The sequence below is a fragment of the Zalophus californianus genome, chromosome 3, assembly GCF_009762305.2.
Source record: "Zalophus californianus isolate mZalCal1 chromosome 3, mZalCal1.pri.v2, whole genome shotgun sequence".
Classification (NCBI taxonomy): domain Eukaryota; kingdom Metazoa; phylum Chordata; class Mammalia; order Carnivora; family Otariidae; genus Zalophus; species Zalophus californianus.
In genome coordinates this window covers 53,751,480-53,774,468 of record NC_045597.1, presented here as the reverse complement: position 1 = coordinate 53,774,468, position 22,989 = coordinate 53,751,480, and the positions used below count along the sequence as shown (strand labels likewise).

Here is a 22,989-nt window from a genome sequence, read left to right as displayed (position 1 = left end):
TAAAAAAATGGGAGTGAGTCTCCATTTTTTAAATTTCATGCCTCTCATAAAGATTGCTTCTCCTTGTATGTTCTGCTTGGAGAACACAGTTCACTTACAATGTCTCCTAAATAATTACTATTCATCACACACACATTTTTTTCAATCAGCCACCTCAAAATTTAAGAAATGATCTGCTTTACACAACACAGGTTAATCGGAGTAGATAATTTATAACAAGTTATCTCTGCTGAGGTCTTTAGTATTAGAAAATTCAAAAGTGTATTAGAAAGAAAAAATTTAGTCGGAATCTTCAATAAGAAGCAGGCACAACCAACTCTGTTTTCCAGGATTTTTCCCCTCACTTTTGGTCTTTTGAACTGGTTTACCAATATTAGCATTTGACACTTCTTTTGATCAATATATGAGAAGGGAGGCTAAAGACTCAAGTTTTTGATTAAAATAAACTTGGGAGGTTTTTTTCCCCCTTCATTTCTCCATTACCTCTCTACCTTGATATTTTATCTTAATCTACCTTAATGGAAATTTTAAAACAGATGTGCTCCCCACCCACGCCCTCCCCCCAAATACTGAGGTACTTATACTTCTGTCGTCAGAGAGAGAGTAATCATCCAGAGGAATGACAAGGTAGAAAAGAGTTTCTAAGACTGGCAAAATGGATCCTGCCGGTAAGTGTGCCTCTCTGCTAAGTGAGTTTGGCCATCCATATTTTGTAGAAACCTGAATGCTGAGACCAAAAAGACTTCTCCTGCAGCTTCTGGAATTTAGTTAAATGTTGTGACAGGGACAGAATGACAGAATATGGATTCCAAACTGCTTTGGATCAGGCTAGACAGAGAAAGGAGTTTCTGGTGCTGCGGATACTCTTTTCTGAAGAACACTTGGTAGAATGATTCTGGGAGTCCCCTGGACTTCTGATATATCTGGAGAGGTCGGGAATACTCTTTGCAGTCTCCCCAGAATCTTCCCATGGAATAATTAAACCTATATAGATATAGGGTATAGTGGGCCTGCTCCAAGTCAGCCTAAGAAAGCCAGGAGCATAGCAAAAATCTCCCTTGAATTGGAAATACTTATTAGCAAAATCTTTATCACATCTGGGTACCTATAGTATATGCAAATATATTCAGATAACACCCTCTTGGGATACACAAATGTTATATAAAAATGCACAGTGGCATAAATCTTGATTTCCTGGAAGAGAAGCAGGGAGTGAGAAATAAGCTATTCAAATAGATTCCATATATAGAGAACATAAAACTGAGGCTAGAACTTCCTAAACAACAAGTAATACTAATTATTTGTGATTATTTGTGACACTAATCTAGCTGGGCAAAAGTATATATTCTTTCTCATGTCCTTTTTATAAAACTGGAGTCTTTAAGATATAAGGTAGATACATAACAGAAGATCAGTGGGATTTCATTGATATTATTTGGAGTTTTGCAGATTTGGATTCTGAGTCCCTTGTGAGTTCAACCATTCTGCTAAATTTTCCGCTTGACAATTAACGGGGACCAAGTGCTATATTCCAACTCAGCTAAAAAGACGGGCCCTTGGGAAGGACTTTTTTATTATGATTTCTGGATTATTTTATAATCAATCCTTGTAAAGACAGGTTAACATGTAATTAGACCTAACAGAATTACATGATTATGGAGGGCAATACAGGGGACTATTTTATAGCTCACAACTCCACGGTAGCTACATATTAGGTCAGCCTGATGTTGCCTAGCATCTAAGCCCGAACTCCTAGTCCTCTTCACATTTGGCCTGCACATTGGATTTGGCATGTACTGACCTTATATGGGATAGAATGAGACAATACTTTTGATTTAGTACCAAAGCTTTGGAAACCACTAGCTATTATTATGAAGAATGGATCAAAAGAATTTTTATTGATAGGCAAATAGCTCAGAAGAGATGCCAACAGTATAACTCTGGGTCTGATCACTCCACCTTCTCTTTCTTTTTAAATGATTCTAATAAAGTAGATTTCCAATCCTAACAGCCCTGATTGGCACCCTGTCAATGCTAGTCATCACTCCAAATCCCATCCAGATATAGTCAAAACCTTCTCAACAACTGTTTTATAAAGTATCTGTGCTTCAGAACTTCCCCAGACCCCTGAAAACCCTCTGCAAATTCTTAATGATAAGACAAGCTTCTTTACAGATCACCCTGACTCTGACCCTTCTGCAGATCAGGACATACATATTACAGGGAACCACGACGCTGCTTCCCGTAACGCCCCCCCCCCCCGCCCCATCTCCATCACTACCACCAGTTCATGCATCTGTGCACAACCAGTCTATCTGAACAGAAACGTTCCCCCTAATACATAGGTGTTAGGAAGCAGATGAATGGACTATAGAGAAATACACTTTTAAAGAAGGTTAAATGGTGACGTTTTGGTGTTTTCAGTGAAAGGAGTTGAGGCTATATTTAGGCTGCACCTGAACAAAGTAATCTGGGAAATATGTGCTTCTCTGAAAGCTGACCATAAGGAATGAGTCATTGACCTAAATCTTGTTTCCAAGACACAAATGTCCATATCAATAAATCAACAAACATTTGTCAAGAGCCTACTATAAAAATTACCAGCCTTCATTGTGGAAAGGAATCCTCTGGGCAGCCTGTTAAAAAGGTAGACTCTCTGCCCCCCACCACCCACACACAGATTGTGTTTATTCTAAAACTGACATCCAAGGTGATAGTCAAACAGGCACTAATGGGACCATGTTCTGAGAACTACTTGCCTATCATATGCCCGAACCTGTGGTCACCGACGGTAGTCATCAGGTGATCTCTTCCCTCAAGAAGTTCATAGACTAGTGAGAAAGAAAGCAGTTAATGACGAAATATGGTTTGTACTAAAATCAGAAACCCAAGAAAGGGCTACTTACACTACAGATGGTTTGTTAGAAGAAAGGACGGTCAAATGAGTCCTAAAGGAAGAATAGTTTCTCCAAAGAGATAAGGGAGTTGTCAAGGCCATTTCAGACACAAGGAACAAAGTACTGAAGGGACCACATATAGTCTCAGGGGGTTAGTTAAAATAAGACTGACAGACATTTTTAAATTTTTTCTTTAAATTAAAAAAAAAAACTGTACAAGATCAAGTATGGTACTTACCAGATAAGTGGAACAAACTGCTTTTTGGAAAATTAAAGCTTTTTAGAATCCCAGCGCACTGAGAAGCACGAGAGCAGTTACAGTGTTGGGTCTGCCTTCTAGCACTCGCTCACAGCCTTGCCTCTCCCCAGTTCCCATAAACACTCTAGCGTTCAGCAGCTATTCACAGGAAACTGTAGGCTCGTGGCTTTAGTGAGAAACCCAGATTTCACAGGGCATGCTCCTGGCTGCCTCTCAGGTTCAGTGTCCATGAAGCCTTGTAGGCTGCAACAAGAGGCAAGAACATTTCAGGCTGGCTTCTGGTCAGGCCTCTGTTGGCTGTCAGCAAGACAGAACCATCTAGAGACACAGCTGTTCCTCTGCAGAGCTGAGGTTCCTAGAACTCCCTGGGAAGCCCTCTCCCCCCAGCAAGCTGCCAGGCCTCAGGGTTTTCTGAAGTGCCCAGGAGACCATCAGCCAGTGTGGATGTAGGGAAAGCCAATCTCAGCCAGGACTTGGAGTGAAACCCCAAGCAGCCTGAGGAAGGGGAGTCTATTCTGGTAGGATTCCATCTGACCAAAATGAATGTATAAACTGATATTTCGTTCTCAACAGGTAACCAGTAAACTTTTTAAAATAGGACTCCATCAGAGAAAAAGATGGGAGTGGGGCGGATTTGCCTGTGACAAACCCCAGTACCTGATAATCTCTGAACGGCCCTCAGCAAGGGAGGCCCATTCTGAGTACTGGCAGATGGAGGCACTGGATTCACCGGGCAAATCCCTGATCCACTGTGGATCTAATTCCTCATACTGAATAAAGTTAGGAGGTCTGATTAGATGGTCTTCTTCACCTCACTACTCTGTAATCTGTGAGCACCATCAGGAAAGCTGCACTGCCCCTTAGGCAGTGATGTTACAAGGAAGCAGATGCTCAGACCCTCAGCATATGAACACAAGCTCTACTATCGCATACCTTGAAAACAAAAGAAAAGGAAAACTTGTCTTGATGCCAACAGCCCATCTCCCTGCTCCCCATCCAAGCAGAATTCTCCACAGCCCTGTCTACACTCACAGCCTCCACTCCCTCCCCGGCCACTCCAGGATGGCTGGCACCCTCACACTGAAGCCGCTCTGTCAGCGTGACCAGAGAATGTCACGTTGCCAGTGTGCCAACGCCCTCCATTTGTCACGTGCACCTCACACAGTGGGCCCCTCACATCTGAGCAGAAATGCCGCCTCTCGGCTGTCATGCCACCATTCTTTTTTACTGATCGCTCCCGCTCAGATCCCTTTGATGAGTTTTCCTCATTCTAACCTCTAAATTTTGGGCTTCTTCGGGGTTCAGTCTTGAGGACTCTTCTCTACCTGCATAATCTCAATGAACAGTACACTTTGGCGTCGAGTCCCTTTTGGTGGCCACCGACTCCCAAATTTATACCATCTCCAACTGCCGTTTGGTATCTCCATTTAGATGCTAATGGACATCTCAAATTTTAAAAAGCCAAAACGGAATGCTGGATTCCCCCTTTTCTCTGCCCTAACATGCTCCTCCCCTAGTATTCCCAGCCGAGAAAATGCTACCACCCAGTTGCTCAAGCCAAATACCGAGGACTCCTCCTCCCGAGCCTTTTACCACTCGCATGCCTTCCACCAGCTCCACCTTCAATGCCCACTACTCTTTGGTCCAGATCACTCCTTACCACTTCAGTTCAGGTTTTGTGCAGACACTTCTGAATGGCCTCCCAGTTTCCTTTTCATCTATTCACCAAACAGCAGTTTGAATGAAATTTTTAAAACATAATTCAGATCAGGAACACTACATCAAAAATTAATGATGTAATATATGGTGATTAACATAACAATAAAAAATTAAAAAAAAAACATAATTCAGATCATATCATGCCCCTACTTAGAACTCTAATGTTGGCTCCCTGCTGTATTTAGAATTTAATCCACACCCCTTAATCTGTCATACAGGGCCCTAAGTGGTCTGGCTCCCTACCTACCTCCAAAATGCATGCTGTACCCCTCTCCAGCCAAGTTTGTTCTGGCCAGCTCATTTCCACCTCAAGTCTTTTGCACATTCCGTTGACTGTACCTGGAATAATCTTTCCCCAGGCTGTCTGTGGCTGGCTCCTTCCCATCTGACACAGGAAAATCTACCTTCACTCCACTTTCCGGTATAAAATAGCACTCCACCAAGCTTGAGCCTGTTGCGTTTTCTTCACTCTGTTTACCACTACCTGAAAATATTTCCTTTATTTTTAATCTTTGTGTTTACCTCTGTAACTTACCTAGAATATAAATTCCCCCAGAGCAGGAACCTTGTCTGTCTTGTGCAGTGCTATGTCCCCAGCACCTAACTGCTGCTAAGGAAATGCTTAAAGAGGAGTGAATGAAGCAGTAAAAATCTAGCACTATCTAGCTAATTTAAATGCTGCTGCTTCTTTGGTCTTAGGACTAAAAAGGGGAATAAACTCAATGATTTTGATGGAGAAAGCTCAAAATGCTTTTTTACATGCCTGTTTAAATGGGCCTTCCTAATGAGGGGCTTGCCACGGGTTGCACAGAGCTGGTCTGTCTATATGTATGTCTTTCTAAAGCAGTTTTTAAGGCCCTGAAATATGCAGCTTTAAAGCTCAAGAGTATGGACAGCCTCCTCTATTCCTCTTTTTATTTTCTTAAATTAGCTACTTACCCTTGTGTTTTCCTGGTTGGGAAACCTATCCTTAAATATGGAGACTTCTGCTTCTCCATGGAAACAGCCAAGACCAATGATTGAGTCGATCCCTTTGGAGACCCACCAGCCCAGTTACAGCTAAGTTCTCCACCCTCAGTTGCTGGTGTGTTTTTGACCAAGCTTTTAGGCCCCTCCCAGAGGACCATAAAATAGTCTGCAGTTTCTGGGTTTGCAGCGCTGCTCATTAGATTATGAGCTACACCTGTCCTTCTTTCCATTCTCAGGAAATAGCCCTGTTCTCTTAAAGGAGCTACAAAGAGGCTTTAGTTGATTATTCAGGAAGCCCACCTCACCCCGCCCATGAATCCAACCCAAAGCCAGGGCTTAGAAACTACATTTTCTCAGCTGCCATGACTAATGCTTCTGTGAGGACACTGTGACGGGCAGCGGCAGGGGTGTGGGGAGGGAAGAGGAGGGGCGCAGTACTTGGGAGACTGTGACTGTTGTTTCCCGTTTCTGCTCTATCTCTGGCAATACCGAAGAGCTTAGTTGCCATCCATAGGGAAAGCTTTGGAAGCCTTTATTTAACTACTACTTTGGGGGCACTTGGGCGGCTCAGTCGGTTAAGCGTCTGCCTTCAGCTCAGGTCACGATCCCAGGGTCCTGGGATGGAGCCGCGCCTCAGGCTCCCTGCTTCCTGCTGCTTCCTCTGCCTCGGCCACGCGCCGCCCCCCACCCCGCTTGTGCTTGTGTTCTCTGTCAAATAAAGGCTTTTTATTTATTTTTGTTTTTATTTAACTACATACTTTGGCCCCAAATGGATCTAGTGGCAATTGCTCAATTTTCTTAAAGAAAAGCTAATGGCTTATTAATATCAGCTACCACAGTGATGGTTCTGAATACCCTCCTACCTAAGGGAAGATACTCACGTCTAGGTCAGGATTTCTAATCTGATTTTAGAAAAATATATAGAAATCATATAAGCATTTTCTTTTTACTTTTATGAGCAAAAGAGTTTCAGTAAAGTTTCCATGCCCAAAACATTCAGGTTGCTCTGTCCTGAATCCATAAAGTGGATGAGTTAAGGGCAGGAATTACCAGTGAAAAATGCCTCAAAGTTACCTGATTTTTGAAAGACTACTACACATCACTGGTTAGTCCTGTGCAATTTTTAAGGTTCTTATTTATCCCCATTTATTTATAGAACAGTAGAAATTGTTAAGCAAGTATACTAGCTGGTCTTATTTCTAGAAGGTAAATTCATTCAACACACATTTATTGTAAATGTAAACTATTCCCAATCCTGAACCAGAACACGCACAGACTGTGTCAGGGCAGAGTTCCCTGGGGGCACAGACCCAATGCTGGGCCTGAGGCTCGGAGAGTAACCAGTGAGGGAGCATGTATACAGAGGGCTGCCAACCTCACAGAGGCAGTAAGAGCAGCCTTTCCGGGTCCTCTCATTACTGGTATCCCTAAATTTCCTCTTTCAGCACTTCATCTCCTAGGCCAAAAGTTATCAACCTCTTCCCCAAACCCCCCACCCCAATCCTTTTCTGACTCATTCTATTTATTCTACCGAAGACATTTAACTTCACATCACACTCCCATGGGTATTTATAGGAGAAGCTGTGGGTTATCTAGGAGATGGTGAGGAGTCTCTGTGCAGTAGAGATTTTAATATGAAGAATGTCTTTCTCTATTTGCTGGTGCCCTTGGGGTAGTTTACTCATAAGACTGCTCAAACCTCTCTGCCTTCTAAGATGCCCCTGCGCCCCATGGGAAACACACACATCCTTGTCACCCCGAAGGCTGATCAGTCAGTCTGCTGCCTAAGCCAATGTCCAACCAAGGAAGGGACTACTGTCCCTGTCTTGCAGCACCCCTCCTGGCTCTAGGAGCCACTCTCTTGGAGTGCCCCCTCCCTGCCTGGGAGAACCTGTGTGCCAGAAGAAAGGAACGCCTGGCCTTCTCACAAAGTCACCAGGGGTGACTACTCATTCTTCCCCCTTGTCCTCTAATGGGGGGAGGTCCCGCCTACCATTTGTTGGAGGCTCCCTGTGGAAACTAGTGGACGTAGCACCACTTGTCCTCAGCCTGGGACAGCAGGGAGAACCCCATTCACCATCCTGCAATAGGACTTTCCCCTTAAGAATTCTGCCCCCTGTCTCCCACTTAATAAATGCAAATATGTGTTATTGTTTAAATACTTCTAACTTATATTTTTAAAGTAAGTCCTTCATGAGCTTCTGTGTTTTAACTCATTAGTAACAGGTGCCACCTCACCGGATTTGAGAATTTCAAAGACACAGGGAAGTAGTTGCCAGGTCTGTAAAATTAAAATATAAACTAACAGATAAAGTGGTAAGAGGGGTACAAAACACTTAAGTATATTAAAATAGCTGTTTGCCACTTAAAAATATTAAAACTACCATTAGTACCTTTTACCATGGCCATTATTTCATCAAAGGGCATTTTAGCAAAAAAGGAAGAACAATCTCAGAATAAAATGGTACTTCTTTATATCTCAAGAAAAATGGGGTCAGTCTCTGAAAACTAAGGTTTTGGCATTATGGAGAAATAATGAATTATTTCCATCTTCCTCATTTCTCTGTTAACCAGTATAAACCTCATACAAGCAGTGTTCTGAGGACAGGCCTTTGAGAGCGAGGACTAGACCCTTCAGTTCTCCGTCCTCAGACGAAGGCTCAACTGGGAGCTTTCCTTGAAACACTGACAGTCATCCTAGAGCATCCCAAGCATCACACAGGAGATCAGGAGGCCACGAGACCCTGTCCCAGATCAACCCAAGGTCACCCTGCAATTCCCAGAATGACCTCGTACAAGAACGATGTGCTCCTTGAGGGCCTGCCCTTGCATGTCAGACAAGTGTGTGTCTTTCCTTTGACCTTTGGCTGTCAAGCATCAAAGTTGCCCAATAAACAATGTGAGGGCTTATCCTCAGATTTAATTCATCTCGAATCCTACTTAGAACTAAAAAGTCAGTCTGGGGGCGCCTGGGTGGCTCAGTTGGTTAAGCGACTGCCTTCGGCTCAGGTCATGATCCTGGAGTCCCGGGATCGAGTCCCACATCGGGCTCCCTGCTCAGCGGGGAGTCTGCTTCTCCCTCTGACCCTCTTCCCTCTCGTGCTCTCTATCTCTCATTCTCTCTCTCTCAAATAAATAAATAAAAAAATAAATAAAAAATAAAAAAAATAAAAAGTCAGTCTGAACAGTTTCCTAACAAACAGCTGTATCCAGCCTTTGGAGCCTTGATTTTGGATATAGGAGCAGGGAGGATAGAAAGGGAATGCTTTTACTTCAGCCCTGACACAAACGCCCACCTTTTCATTTGTCAGTACAATGCTGACAGTTGATTTCACAATGGAAAAGACTTCCGATTTATAATCAGACTCCAGCCAAACCATCCATTCCTGGGCCTTTTAAAACGATCTTGTAAATTACAGCATCGGGGAGGAGAGCGTGAGCTGGCTCTGTTTAAACAGCAAAAACCAGGGGGAAATAAAGGTTCCAGAAAGGACCTGGGCTTCCTTCAGTGGCAGTTAGGAGAAATATGGATTAAATACTTTTTATAACTAGCAGCTGTAATTATCAGGGAAATCAGAGGCCATGTGATCTCTGACACAGCTGTATGAGCCATTTTCATGCTGCACAGTCCACTGAGGGAAAGAAAAGAGAATTTTATCCTCCCCAAAACTACAATTTTATATTGGTAAATCAAGCATAAAATTGGTAGTTGAAATGCTTCCAAGAGTCTTTGTTTAGAAATACCTTTATTCATCTATATATTGTCTCAGAGTCTAGCTTTTCTAACCACTACCATTCCAGAAGCTAGAGTGTTGTTTGCCACGTTACTATGACTGTCTTCAGAATGGACTGTTACCGAGTGCTTGTTGAGTGCTGTTAAAAATGGTGAGACCATAACTCAGCCTGATGAAACCATTACTGGGGTTAAATGACATTATTGGACTCAGACTCTTATTTGCCTTTCAGTAATGTCCAATGTTTGTCTCTTTAATTCAGGCATCATATCAACGTTTCTTCACGTCCACCCTTTTGGAGCCAATATAGAGTATCTCTGGTCATACATGCAGCAGCTGGACTCCAAGGTACATTCTTTTTCTCCAGGGGACTTGCATTGCTAAGATTTAGCATGTTGATTGCTGGCTGTAGGTGGACCCGGCGTGAGCTGCATCGGGGATATAATGGCGTTTGGAGATTTATCAGTACTTCTCCACAAGGACCTCCATTTTGGGCAGATAGCTGTCTTCTTTTCACTTGCTTTTGTCTTTATAGAAAGAAGAGCAGTTATCTAAAATGACAGTGACTTTCAGCAGATGCCAAATTACTCTGAAAAGCATATGAGGGACTGAAAATTACAGGTTGGACTGAAAGTTCCCCAAAGAGGGAGAAATCAGGTCAGGGTGGCTAATGGGGCATTGTCCGAAGACCATATTCTCACAGGATTCTATGGTAAGGCCTCCACCTGATAGAGGGAAAATCACCTCAAATAACATAAAGATCTGATACGACTCTCGAGAAAATGTATTATTAATGGTTGTTTTTCAGCATTATTCTCTAAATGGAAAAAATGACCGCAAAGTTATTCTCAGCGGTGCCCCCCAAGGGAGACACCCAGAGTCAGGACGTCACTCTTCATTTCTCCAGGGCTCAGTTTGCCTTGTCTGCAAATTAGCTATGCTCCTAACCCACTGCAGTATTTGCATTCTAAAAGAGAAAGGACAAAAAGAGCTCAAGGTGTGTATCAATTTATGTATCAAAATCCAGTGAACAATGAGAGGGGCCCTTCTTGAAATAAAGTCATGTCATTAAGCAGCACTGCTGGGGAAGCCCTGCAAAGGGATGGACACAGAAGCAGAGAACTGAAGCCGACCGCTGGGTAGCTTGTTAGATGTCCTGCTGTGGGGGGAATGGAAATAAGCTCTTGCGTAGAGCGCAGCGAAGTACATGAAATGTGTAGGACCAGGCCCCCGGCCCGTAGTTCTGTGACCCTGACTGCACACATACAAACCATTCTAAATCTTCAATGGCCAGTATCAATTAAATAACTACACTGTGCTCTCAATTTGAGTCAAATGATCTTACCGATTCATGATCCCACAACTGCTTAACCTTTCTAATGGGTCTTATACTTCCCCTCTGAGAGAATCATCTGGAACAAAAAAGTATTTTTCAGTCACAGAGATTCATGCCCTTTTCTTCCCTTGCAGCTGGTAATAGGGTAGACCAAAACAGAGTGAGAGGAAATGAGGAGATTATAAGATTCTGGAAGTTCACGCTCATGTTATTGTCTTCTTTGTGGCCTCCAATCACATGGACAGGGAGGGATAGAAAATGCTTATGTTAACTCAGATAAAATGAGAAGGATGAGCTATAGAATGTTACTTTGTTGAAATTAAGCTTCCTTAAAGGGCTTCTTTGCTTTTTACCCTCACCAATTTCATTCTTATAATATTAACCCTACCTTTGCCTGAAAGATGAAATACTGCCTTCACCAGTGTGGCGTGGCATAGAATGAGTCCTCAAGAAATTATTCCTATCGTTGCTATTATCCTTCCCTTGTACTGTTGTTTGCTTTCTTTCCCCTCCTGGAAATCCCAAGTGGGAAGCTTTTGTTGGGAAGCAGTTGTTTTAGTACATACGTGAGTTTGTGTGTGTGTGTGTGTGTGTGTGTGTGTTGGGGGGCGGTAAAATCACCTGGTGGGGGTGAAAATGGATTATCGTGTTCTATTCTTACCCTAAGGACAGAGTGTCCATCATCCATTTGTTCAGGCAAAATTTGTGTGGTCTCCCTCAGTAGTCTCTGAGGAGAGAATTCACACACCTGGTTCCCGGCCATAGGTGATCGGCCTTTCTGGAAGGGATTCAGTTAAAGGAAATTCCATTTTATCTCAGACTGGTACTTTTATTTTAGAAGATAATGAAGAAAGCATTTCCTTCACAGAGGAAATACACAGGGTCTTCCCCAGACAGCCCTCCATCTCCTGAATGAAATGCTTAGTAGAGCTGTCAAATTGTTTCCTCATCCCTGAAGTAAAAATTTATAGAAAAAGTGCTCTAAAACTCCTAGGTGCCAGCAATTAGACCAAATATTCTTTCTATCCCAGTGAGGCTGAAAGGATATTTAGACTTTTTAATCCAAAGACCAAATTCTTGCTCTACACTGGAATTCCATATCCTCAGGGCTTTAAGCAGAAAACAAAATAATGAGAGGTTTGCCCTTTAAGTACCCACTAGGGCCTTGTCCTGGTATCAGCTGCCAGAAGGCTCTGAATCCTGGAGCCACCAGCAGCCCACTGATGCTAAGGCTCTCCCGGTGCGCCTGCCTCTGGTTAATCAGAAGGAGGTGGGTGTCACCAGGCCCCCCACCAAGTTTTGGTTAATGTTGCACAAAGGCTATGGATTCAGTTTAGCCTCCATGACACAGAGGGTTCGCTGATTCTAGTAGGATGGGTTTTTTAAAATTCCGGTTAGAACAGCACAGTTTGACATCAGACAACATCATCATTACGACAACTGTAAAATAACATTTAGATTCTGCCTACCCCAGTGCTGACGACAGCAAGGAAAGCAGGCTCAATCAATCCAGCCTGTAATGGAGCTGATTTTATTAGGATTTCCCCAAAGGCCACATATGAGTATAAGAATGATTAGAAATGGAAGGAGAGCCAGGAATTAATTTAAATTATGCTGGGCATGTGAATTGCACATGGCTCCTAAAACTGTAGAGCCCAGCAATAGGCCGTTTTCCAGTTAAATATTATTCCTGCTGTTGATAATGATATTTGCATATTTTTCTCTTCTCAGCCTCTCCTAAACCACCACCTCTCATTCACTTAGCCCTCTTGTAGCAGAGGGTGATTATATGACCACATCACAAAGGTTCACTCAGAGGAAGGCAGGAGAAGGGTGGTGGGGTGAGATGGCTTCCTAAAACTTTGCCGAATCAAAAACTGTGCCCTGGGTGCAGGCAGGTAAGCTCTTCAAAACAGGCAGCACTATACTGAAATGGTTTCCAGTCAGTACAGAGAACCCCCCCAGGTCAGCCCAGAGCCCTTCAAGCCCACTCCCTGACCCTAAGCAGCAAGAAAGTCACATTGAGTTGAGCATTAGCAGATGAGGATTTCCTGCCTTACAGTCAAGAGGAGAGATTCTTCTGCTCTTCCCCCACTTTATGTATTCTTTAGGACTTAAGTTCTCCCAGGTGTGTCTGGCTGCCCCCTCTACATATGTATAGCCTCCTCCCAAGGCCCACCAAGTAGATTTGATTCTGAAAACCAGATTCAACATAATATGGCCGCTGATACTGGAGGATTTACAAAGACCTGCCATTTTGACATGATACCACTGTTCACTGACAGGCCTGGGTGCTCATAGACATGTGTACATCTCCCACCAGAAGGGCAAGCCATTTGCATGTCTGTACTAAAAGCATACCACTGGAAACACAAAATTAAAATATCTGGTCACTTCCAAGGAGATTCAAACTGGCCATAACTGGAGAGCATTCTTTCCTAGACTATAGTTAGGCAGTTAAGGGTAGATGAAATGTTTTCAGTGGTGTTTGTAAGGCTCCCCACCTCCGAAAAATCTTCATTATTATGTATATTCCAGTGTTCTCCTAAATCACCACCTGTCATAGTATGTTAATGAGTAAGTGAGTTTTCTGTTGCTTAGGCTATAATGAGTGTGTTTTTTAGATATGACAACACCTCTGGAAAGCACATGATAAATGAAGCATTGACCGTAACAATACTTTCATTTGGCTACATAAAGAATAAAAAGGAAGTTGCTTACACACAGCAAGAGAAACTGACAGGGTTACCAGGGACCCAGTGAACACTGGGATAATTCACTACTTTTCATGAACCCAGCACTGTCCTAGGGACCAGGGAAGAACAAGGGATGGCTAGAGCACAAGAGAAATCTAAGACAGAACACTACTCTCAAAAAGTTTGTAGTCTAATTCAGGAAATGCCAGGATATTTATGAAAGACCTGGATAATCAGACATGAACTAATGAAGTGCTATACCAGGCAGGCAGATCTTTAGTGAGACAGAAGTTGGAAAAGGGTGATGGTCATGTGAGCCCACGTTTAGCAGGAGGTAGCTCTGAGTCTGAGTGTGTGCTCCTTCTCGCACCTCCCTCTGCGGCACTGTCGTCAGCGCTGCCTCATCTCCCCACTTCTCCCCTCCCTTCTCTCCTTCTCTCATTTTCCATCCAGATCCTTCTTTTTCTCCTTCTAATTCTTTCCTTCTATTTATCTTCTTCCTCCTTCCCTCCCTCCCTGTTCCTCTTCTTTCTAGTTCGTTCCTTCGGTCTTCCTATAATTCCTCCATTTATGTCTAGCTTCTTTCCTTATTCCTCCCTCCCTCCCTTCCCTTCTTTCCCCATCCATATTCCGCATTTCTCTCTGCAAAAGTTTATTTAAAGCAAGGTGTCTGTGTGCTGATGCCATGTGTTGCCCAGGGATATGAAGAATGAACAAGATTTAAATGTGCACTAAAAGCCAACAGTTGATCCTATGGAAGGAAATTTGGTTTTGCAATTGGCTTCTCTGACTCTCCAGCCTTGACAAAGCCTATGCCAGGTCTCTTCAGTGCCTCAAACAAGAACCCCTCATCACTTGGCTTCTCTTGCCTGACCGATATGGGACATGGAGCCAACCATCCCCATAATAAAATTGATTTATGTCTGCTGTGTCAATTTATATACATGCTTAGAGGCCTGGCAAGGAGGCAGTGGGCTTGGGCTGGAGTCAGCAAATCAGAGAATAAATCAAGCAGATCTTACAAATTACCTCTGCAGTGTTACCAGCACACAAGCCCCTTGGTTACACGGAGACTTTATCCCTTCTCATCTTTTTTTTTTTTTCTTTCTTAATTAGAACAAATCAATCCTTTCTAAAAGAATAGATGTCAGACTTAGAAAATGTTAAACAAAACAGGGGTGGCCAGGGATCCACTGACAACATCAAAGATTGAAAATACACAGACCACCCATTTCTTGAAACAACAGCCAGCTGAGTAAGCGGGTAATAAAAGCATCACATCTATGACAATCTTCCCCACTTTCTAGAGCGACAAATACGTGGTGTACGGTAAGTGAGATTTTACAGGCACAGCACATGTCTCTAACCTAGATAGCAATGCTGCACAGAAGTCTCTTAACCACATGTATTAGATTCTGCTGACAGCACCCATGTGCTGTGAAAGCAGGGCTGGATTTGGCATCGAAAGCCCTGCACCGAGTTCTAGCCCCTCCACGCACCCGCTGGGCAAGCACACCCTTCCCTGTCTCCCAGTGGCTTCCATCGGGGACAGACAGGTGCTCAGAGAGAAGCCCTGACCTCAGAATGGATTTGGGGAAGGGAACCCTGCACAGCTGATGACAGAAGGGGTACATCTCACTCTGAGCTCGGCCAGTAAGGTCTGGCTGCTTTGTTTTATGTGAGCACTCCAGGACTCTTTCAGTTCTCAAAATCAAGAAATTATCAGTAGGAAGATAAAGGATATTGCCAAGGCAAAATTACAAGAGCTGACTATTTAGGAGGAGGAGAAAACAGAAATAAAGTAAATGAAAATATTTGTAAAGTGAAAACTCTTTGGCCATAGGGTAAAAAAAAAAAAAAAGAGAGAAATTCAATTCTCTTTGTTTTGAAAATCCCAAAATGTGATATATCATCAAAGGTATTTTGTCAGGGTAGAGAAAGTTTTAAAAATCATCAAACTAACTTGAAAGCAATTTCTCCTTGATCTTTCTTCCGGCATGAGATACAAAACATCTTCAAGGAAATGCTTTAGAATTCATCTTAGAGCCTTATTAAATGGAGATTTCAGAGAGGACTTCATTTGAGGTGGTCTGTTCTATAATTGTGCCACATCCCTGTCCACATTCAGGTGGTTACCTTGCACTACCAACGGAAACTTATTAGCATTAACTACTTTTGAGGACACTCATTTCCATTATACTAATTTCTGGCTCTGTCAAAATCCGAGGAATGGTTAATTGGTCATCCAAACTAATCATAAAAATTTCAAATCCCAGTCTCACTACTGTGGAACCTTGGGTGACTTATTTACCATCTTTGTGCCTCAGTTTTACCCTCTGTAACATGGGTTTTTATGGATTACGTTGTGTATTAAATGACTTACTATATGAACAGTACTCACGACAGTGTCTGGCACACAGCAAGTGCTACTGAGTGCTGGTTGCCATTTGTTTTGTGCTTTATTTTCTTTTTAAGACTTTTTTTTTCTTTAAGATTTTACTTATTTATTTGACAGAGAGAGACACAGCGAGAGAGGGAACACAAGCAGGGGGAGTGGGAGAGGGAGAAGCAGGCTTCCCGCAGAGCAGGGAGCCCGATGCGGAGCTCGATCCCAGAACCCTGGGACCCTGACCTGAGCCGAAGGCAGATGCTTACCAACTGAGCCCCCCAGGAGCCCCCGTTTTGTTGCTTTAAAGTGCAGGATGGGCTTTAAAGTGCAGTGAGGACTCAGGAAGGAGTGGCTATCTCTCTCCTCCAGCATGCTACTCCAGCTTCCTCTGTGGTTCAAGCCTAGTCTCGGGTCAAAAGACATCATGGAAAACAAGATTCCCCATGGTTTGCTTGCTGTTTTGGTGAAGGGTTGCTGTAGGGGCACCCAAGCATTAGCACTGGAATGTGTATGAGCTGGTCGAGTTGGGAATTCTCAGTTTGTTATTGATGTTGACGTCACTCTAAAGTCTTAGTCATCACAGACCTGCCCTCCAGTACACAGACCCCGTCCCCCAACAGGGAGACAGTGACCAAGAGCACTACTCCCAGTCCTCACTCCACAGTCCCCAGCCCCGTGGCATGTGGCATCAGTGTTCAAAAATAAGGCCACAGAGTCTGGATCTGCAGCCCAGCTCCACACTTAGTGCCTGGGTTACCTAATCTGTCTGGACCTCAAGTTTCCTCATTTGTAAACTACTCCCTGTCTTGTGAGAGTATAGTGAGAACTAACGAAAGTGTGTGCAAACGTCTGCCAAGGACAAGGTCTTCCAGAACTCCGAGCCGTCACACCTCTCTGTATCGGGGCTGCTGGGTGGCGCCGCCTGCCCTGACCCCAGCTGGTCTCCTGTGTAGATAGGTGTCACCTTCACACTAGACCTTTGTTTTACCCTCAAGAATTTAGCTTCTCTCTCTCCTTCCTAAAGAACACTACAAAGCTCCTTTCCCTGCTTTTCCAAGGGAGCTGATGGTTATCCTGGAAACAAGCCTGGGATGGGCCGGCTGTTAAGCTGGGGGTCTGGCAGCTTCTCTGTGGCTCGGCCTGATCGGGGGCAGGATGGCTTCTCTCAGGAGTATCACCTGAATTGACTGGAGACTGGAGCCCACCGCAGACAGCCTGTGCTGTCCTCCTCCAAAGGAAGGAAAGGAGGCGAAGACGATAACTTGGCTTCAGAAAACTGCCTTCTGGACCAAGTGAAAACTGGGTTTGACCACACGCTTTTCTGTATTTGTTCGCTTTGGCTTAGGGGCACAGAGCTTGACTCCCCTATCACAGAAAGTTTGGTAACAGAGCGTCGTATTGCGTCAGCGGTTGCCTAGTATGTATAGAGAGAGAAAGCATCCCGTGCCAGCCACCGTGTTACATTTTATGTATAATACTCATGATTAGGCTGAGAGATTCCTCCTATTATACACATGAAGAAACTGAGAATTACAGCTCTTAAATGAGCTGCCCATGGTTACACAGGTTGGCCTAACCCAGATTAAAATCCAAGCCTGTCTGATTTAAAATCCCATTCTTAACCCAAATATGCCTGATCTTAAGAATTACCTGGTGATTATCAAAAATAGAGTATATGAGCTACACCCCAGATCAGCTGAATCAGTCCCCAGAGAAGCGGCTAGGGAATCTGAGTTTTTTAACAGGAACCCCAGGTGACTGGTATTTCGAAAGAAAGCACTACACTCCTGGTTCTTCACCCACGGCTTGCTGAAATCACGCGGAGCACGGAAAGCACACCAATGCCTAGTTCCCAGGCACAAGCGGTGGGTTCTTTCCCAGTTCTGACTTTGAAAAGGCACTTAACTCTCTGTAGCTCACTCTGTTTTCTTAGCTATAAAACGAAAATACATCCTAACATTTTTACCCCATGTATCTCACAGGAGTGTTGTGACAATGGAATTAGGATGCTGGTGAAGGCATTCTGCACAGTGCTCATTGAAATGAAATGTTTCAAAATCACATGAACCTTTTAATCATCTGTTGAATAGGCTTTTGTGGGCTGACCTGGCAATCTAATAATCCTTTTAACATGGATTTGTGGGAAAATGCATTCAGATTTCAAAATAATTCACACGAAAATTTTAGAATGCAATTTATTTCAACTTTCAGGACTGCCTCGAAAGGTTTTTGTTTTTGGTTTTTTTGGAATATTGAATATATCATGTGAATTGATACTGAATATGTGAAATCTTTTCCATGTGAACATGACATGAAAAGCTGATTTGACTTCTTGGTCTATCTGGTCTCTCTTTAAAATAAATGTTAAATAAGTTTAACATTTAAATGTTAAATGGAAACTCTAGACTCTAAAATGGTATCTATCCAGTGATTGTACCATGAAAAATAATAATAGGTCTGATTCATTAAACCTTTCTATGTACCAAATCTATGCTAAGCTAGTAGTCTTCATACATCCTTATTACACTTTGTTATTCCCATTTGCTGAGGATTAGAGAGACTAATTATCTTGGCTGGAGTCATTTAGCTCATAGCAATGTAGATACAGGATTCAAACAAAAATGTTAGCCCCCCTGGTTCCAGGATCTTAGCCACCTTGCTATATGAGATCCCCACGCAAGCACATGGACTAAGAAACAAAGACAGGAAAATGAGAACAATGGCTGTGTTAGAGCAGAAGGATTATGGTTGATTTGTCCTTTATTTAAGGTAAAATGAATTATTGGTATAAAAATGTATGTAATAAAGAAAAATAGGTAGAAGAAAAAAAAAAAAACTGCATTAAAAATCTACCGGGGGGGTGGCTCAATCAATTAAGCGTCTGCCTTTGGCTGGGGTCATAACCACAGGGTCCTGGGATTGAGTCCTGTGTTGAGCTCCCTGCTCAGTGGAGAGCCTGCTTCTCCCTCTGTTCCCCGCTCAGTGCTCTCTCTTGCTATCTCTGTCTCTCTCTCTCAAATAAGTAGATAAAATCTTTAAAAAAAATTTTTTTTAATTAAAAAAAAATAAAAAACTACCTGGAAGGGTGCCTGGCTGGCTCAGTCAGAAAAGCATGCAACTCTTGATCTCAGGGTCCTGAGTTTGAGCCCCATATGCGGTGTAGAGATTACTTAAACAAATAAAACTTTAAAAAAATTAAAAAAAAAAAAAAACTACCTGGATTTTAAGAATGGATGTTGAGATTTTCATGGTTGTAGGTTCTGGGTTTTCATTTCGGTCTAAACCTTTATGGTCTTCTGGTCTCTGTGAAAATTAAAGAAAGAGAAGTTAGGGTGGCCAGAAATCTGCCCATATGCCCTTTGGCCCTCCCTGAGTTAGATAAAAGCACTGCCCTTAGTCGAAGAGGATGAGGGCACCAGGAGTGGTGATGAACTTGCGCTCAGCCCTCTTAAAACCCATTCTCACCTCCTTTTATATCAAGGTGGGGAGTGCTGTTCACGCAAGGCACTACCCAGTAGGCTAGCCATCCAAAGGAAGGTGAGCCTGGGATTCGCGCTCCTCTGTCTCCTGCCTGCCCAGCCCCACCAACTGCTAGAGACCAGGACAGTCACTTCCAGTGCTTGACCAGCGCTCCTCTCCTCAGCACATTACTTGAGAGTCAAGTAATGTCATTTATCTCCCTGGGAAAGTGCATCCTTGCCCAACCCCCTGCCTCCTTGCGGATGAGTCTTGTTCCCAAAAGTGACTTTTCTTCCTTTCTAACAGATATCTGCAAACGAAATCGAAATGCTTCTGATGAGGCTTCCACGCATGTTTAAACAGGAATTCACAGGCGTGGGAGCAACGTTGGAAAAAAGGTGGAAGCTGTGTGCCTTTGAAGGAATTAAAACAACTTAACTGTGAAGACCCAGCAAATCTCTGGAAACGAAACCGCCTGACAGGGCCAGGGCTGTGCAGCGTGAGCACTGGAAGCTGGGGTTGGTCCGGCCTGGGGCCCCTGTGGAGCCATCGGGGCCTGACTTCAGTTACATCTGTGGCGTCCTCCTGTGAGTGGAAATGTGATTGTGTACCAGTTCCCTAAAACAAAGCTTCATACTGTGACAGATCTGTTTCCTATGAACACCAACGATTCCACAGTCATAATGATGGCAAAATCTTAAAATATGCTACATTTGAGAATAGCTCACCCAGCAAAATATTTAAAGTTAATGACGGTGTAGCAATGGTTGTCGCTAGGCTACAGAGTTGTATATGTAATGTATAGCTGAAATCATTCAATGACATTTTCCTGAAAGTCTTTCTGTTTTAGTAAAAAACAAAAATAAAAATAAAAAATAATTTTACAGTGAGGAAAAATCATACCAAAAGAAAACTTGAATATGTGTCTGAACATTTATTGTATTTTGTAAATTAAGTTATATGTTATTCCAGGGACTTTTTGCCTTATTGAAGAGGCAGAAAAGATTGGACTCCTTGGACTCCTTGAGAATGCTTTATCAAGAATATTATTTTTCTAATGTAACAATTCTCCATCATAAGTTCTTTTAACATGGACTGCGTAACGATTTTCATAAAATGTAAATAAAGGAAAAGCTAGTGCTACTGTCTTGTACTTGGTATGTAATATTCAGGTTTATGCATCAAAATAAACATTCAGTAAATATTCCTGTTATAAATTTTATAGCAAAGATATTAATTTTTTTCAATAAATATGACTTCTGCCATAAAGGTTTTGCAAATTATTCTTTGATATACCTCACTTCACCTTTAAGAAGTATTTTTCACATTATTCAGTCCCATCTCATATCCCACCATTTTTAAATGATTGTCTACATGAAGGACATTGAGACAAAATATAATTTCAAACAGAAATCTGTAAAAACTAAAGTGGGAAGTACCAAGAAGAGGAGATTATACAGCATTAGGGTATATATATCATTTTAAAATACCAACACCTCGATCTAAATACAATCAACATAAATATTACCTTTGTTTTTTGTCTGCATAGGTAAGTACAAAATAGCCAATTAGTTACTATTAATTCCTGGGTTTATTTATTTGTACGTATGCTGGAAAACATGCAAGTTAGAAAAGGAATTAAAGAATTCACACTTGAGCCAACAATTTAGTCAGAATTTGGGCTTTCACTTTCTTTTAATTACAAGTAGGATAGAACTTTAAACTATATCTCCTTCCTGCTTTCTTACATAAGAATCACAAAAAAGACAAGTATTTAAGATATTAATTTTAAATGAAACATTTTTTAGGAAGACTGCTGAACAGTGCATCTTCTTCAAAATTCTGAAAAGATGTTTATAATTTCCTATGTAATAGGAAATTATTGTCTTCAGGATCTTTTTATTGAGCCCTGATAAATTAAGGTACTTATTCATGCCTCCCATAAATATCTGCATGTTTTATTCAGGCTCAGTGCTAATCCTGCAAACATGGAGATGAATAGGTAAAGACCCTGTCTTTAATGGGCTCAGAGTTCAATAGGGAAAAAGACGTTTTCCCCCAAGTTTCTATATAATGTGAGCCAAGGGACAGGAAAGATAGAACAAGGGTGCTATGGAATTCAAACTAAATGTCAATGTCACACTCAGTACTGAAACACTAGAGGCCTTTCCAACACCATCTTATCAGTTGCCACCACCATCATCATCCTGACATATTTGTCTCTAGGTCAGGAGACACAAATAAGGATCCAACCGTCAGAAAGGAGGTGACCTCATTTACAAATAATGTCATCATCAAACAGAAAACCTAAGAGGTTCGCCTGAAGAATAATTAGAAGAAAAGGATTTCTGTAAACTGGCTAAAGACAGAAAGTCTAATAGGGATACAAAGTACCACAATCTAGACTATTTCTAATGGAAAGCATGGGAGAGGTTTGCAAAGTACATTCACACTTCAAGTATTGCCCATAGCCACCTTAGTAGAAGGATACATTTCACTGAGTAAAACCCTAACTCAGAGCTCCCATGAGGAAAAGGAATGAGATGGACCTTAGATTAGATCTGACGAGAAAACACCGTATCCTAAACACACGGTTCTGAGCCTGGAATGGCAACGTACAGGACCGAAATGGTTAACATAGCTTCCAAAATATTTGAATAATTCCCAGAGATAAGTTTCTGCACCAGGAGAATCTATTTTGGCTGTGGTGTTTTCATTGATACTTGAAATTCATTATATTAATTGTCTAGAAATATATGATTTATATATTTTAGCTTCAATTACATGAATAACATATTTGCAGGAAAAAATTTTTAAATTATTTCACAGACATTCAGATTCAGAAGGCACCCCAGGGATCACCTAGGGCCATCTGGAGTCTACATATGTGTGTCACCCCATTCTCTTGAATCCTCAAGACAATCCTACATAAAGACACTCTTATCTCCATTTGTCACACAAGGAGAATGAGGCTCAGCAGTTCTAATTTGGCCAAATCTACACAGTAAATGTTGATTACAGGATTTTAACCCATGACTGACTGACTCCAAACATGTTCTTCTCACTCTGTCATGTTTCTAGTTCAATGTATTCCCACCCCTCCCAGGAGCCCAGTGCCCATCCAGTGCTTCTGCATCACTGCTGTTGCTCTCATTTTTCTCTGCTATCCCATGTACATGACCATGGCTGTGACGGCTCTAGCCTTTCTCTTCCAAATCTACTAGTAACAAATCATGGACTCTTAGAATTAGCAGAACATTGCAAGTTTGGAGATCCTCGTAACCTGGCCCCAGTGGGCCATTCGGGCTTGCTTTTTTGCCGCTTCCCTGAATAGGACTAAGTATTTGCTGCCTTTCTGCTTTTGCTCATATTTGTCTATCCAAATAAAATGACCTTACTCACATCTACTTCCCACAATTCTACAGAGCCTTAAGGGGAAAATGCAAACACACCCCTCCAAAAAAGCTTTGCTCCATCCTCCCCGAAGTCACTTGTCCAGCCTCCACACAGCAATCCCACACTGTTTTGTTT

General features: G+C 42.5%; 1 protein-coding gene and 1 long non-coding RNA gene across 7 annotated transcripts in view; one reads left to right on the top strand and one right to left on the bottom strand.

Annotated features, from left to right (window-relative positions):
- ENOX1 (ecto-NOX disulfide-thiol exchanger 1) overlaps positions 1-20,315 on the top strand; it is a 555,783-nt gene extending 535,468 nt beyond the window's left edge. For all 6 annotated transcript variants that reach the window (XM_027591387.2, XM_027591386.2, XM_027591388.2 and 3 more), the window contains 2 exons: positions 9,841-9,926; positions 19,765-20,315. In XM_027591387.2, coding sequence (XP_027447188.1) covers positions 9,841-9,926; positions 19,765-19,896 — 218 coding nt within the window. In that variant the 3' untranslated portion in view covers positions 19,897-20,315. The remainder of the gene's footprint in view (positions 1-9,840; positions 9,927-19,764) is intronic.
- On the bottom strand, positions 10,005-19,580 carry LOC113920951. Its single transcript, XR_003519448.1, has 3 exons — positions 19,465-19,580; positions 19,216-19,302; positions 10,005-10,105 (listed from the first exon to the last, which is right to left on the bottom strand). It is a non-coding gene; the product is annotated as an uncharacterized LOC113920951 (long non-coding RNA).
- Positions 20,316-22,989: the final 2,674 nt, after the last annotated feature.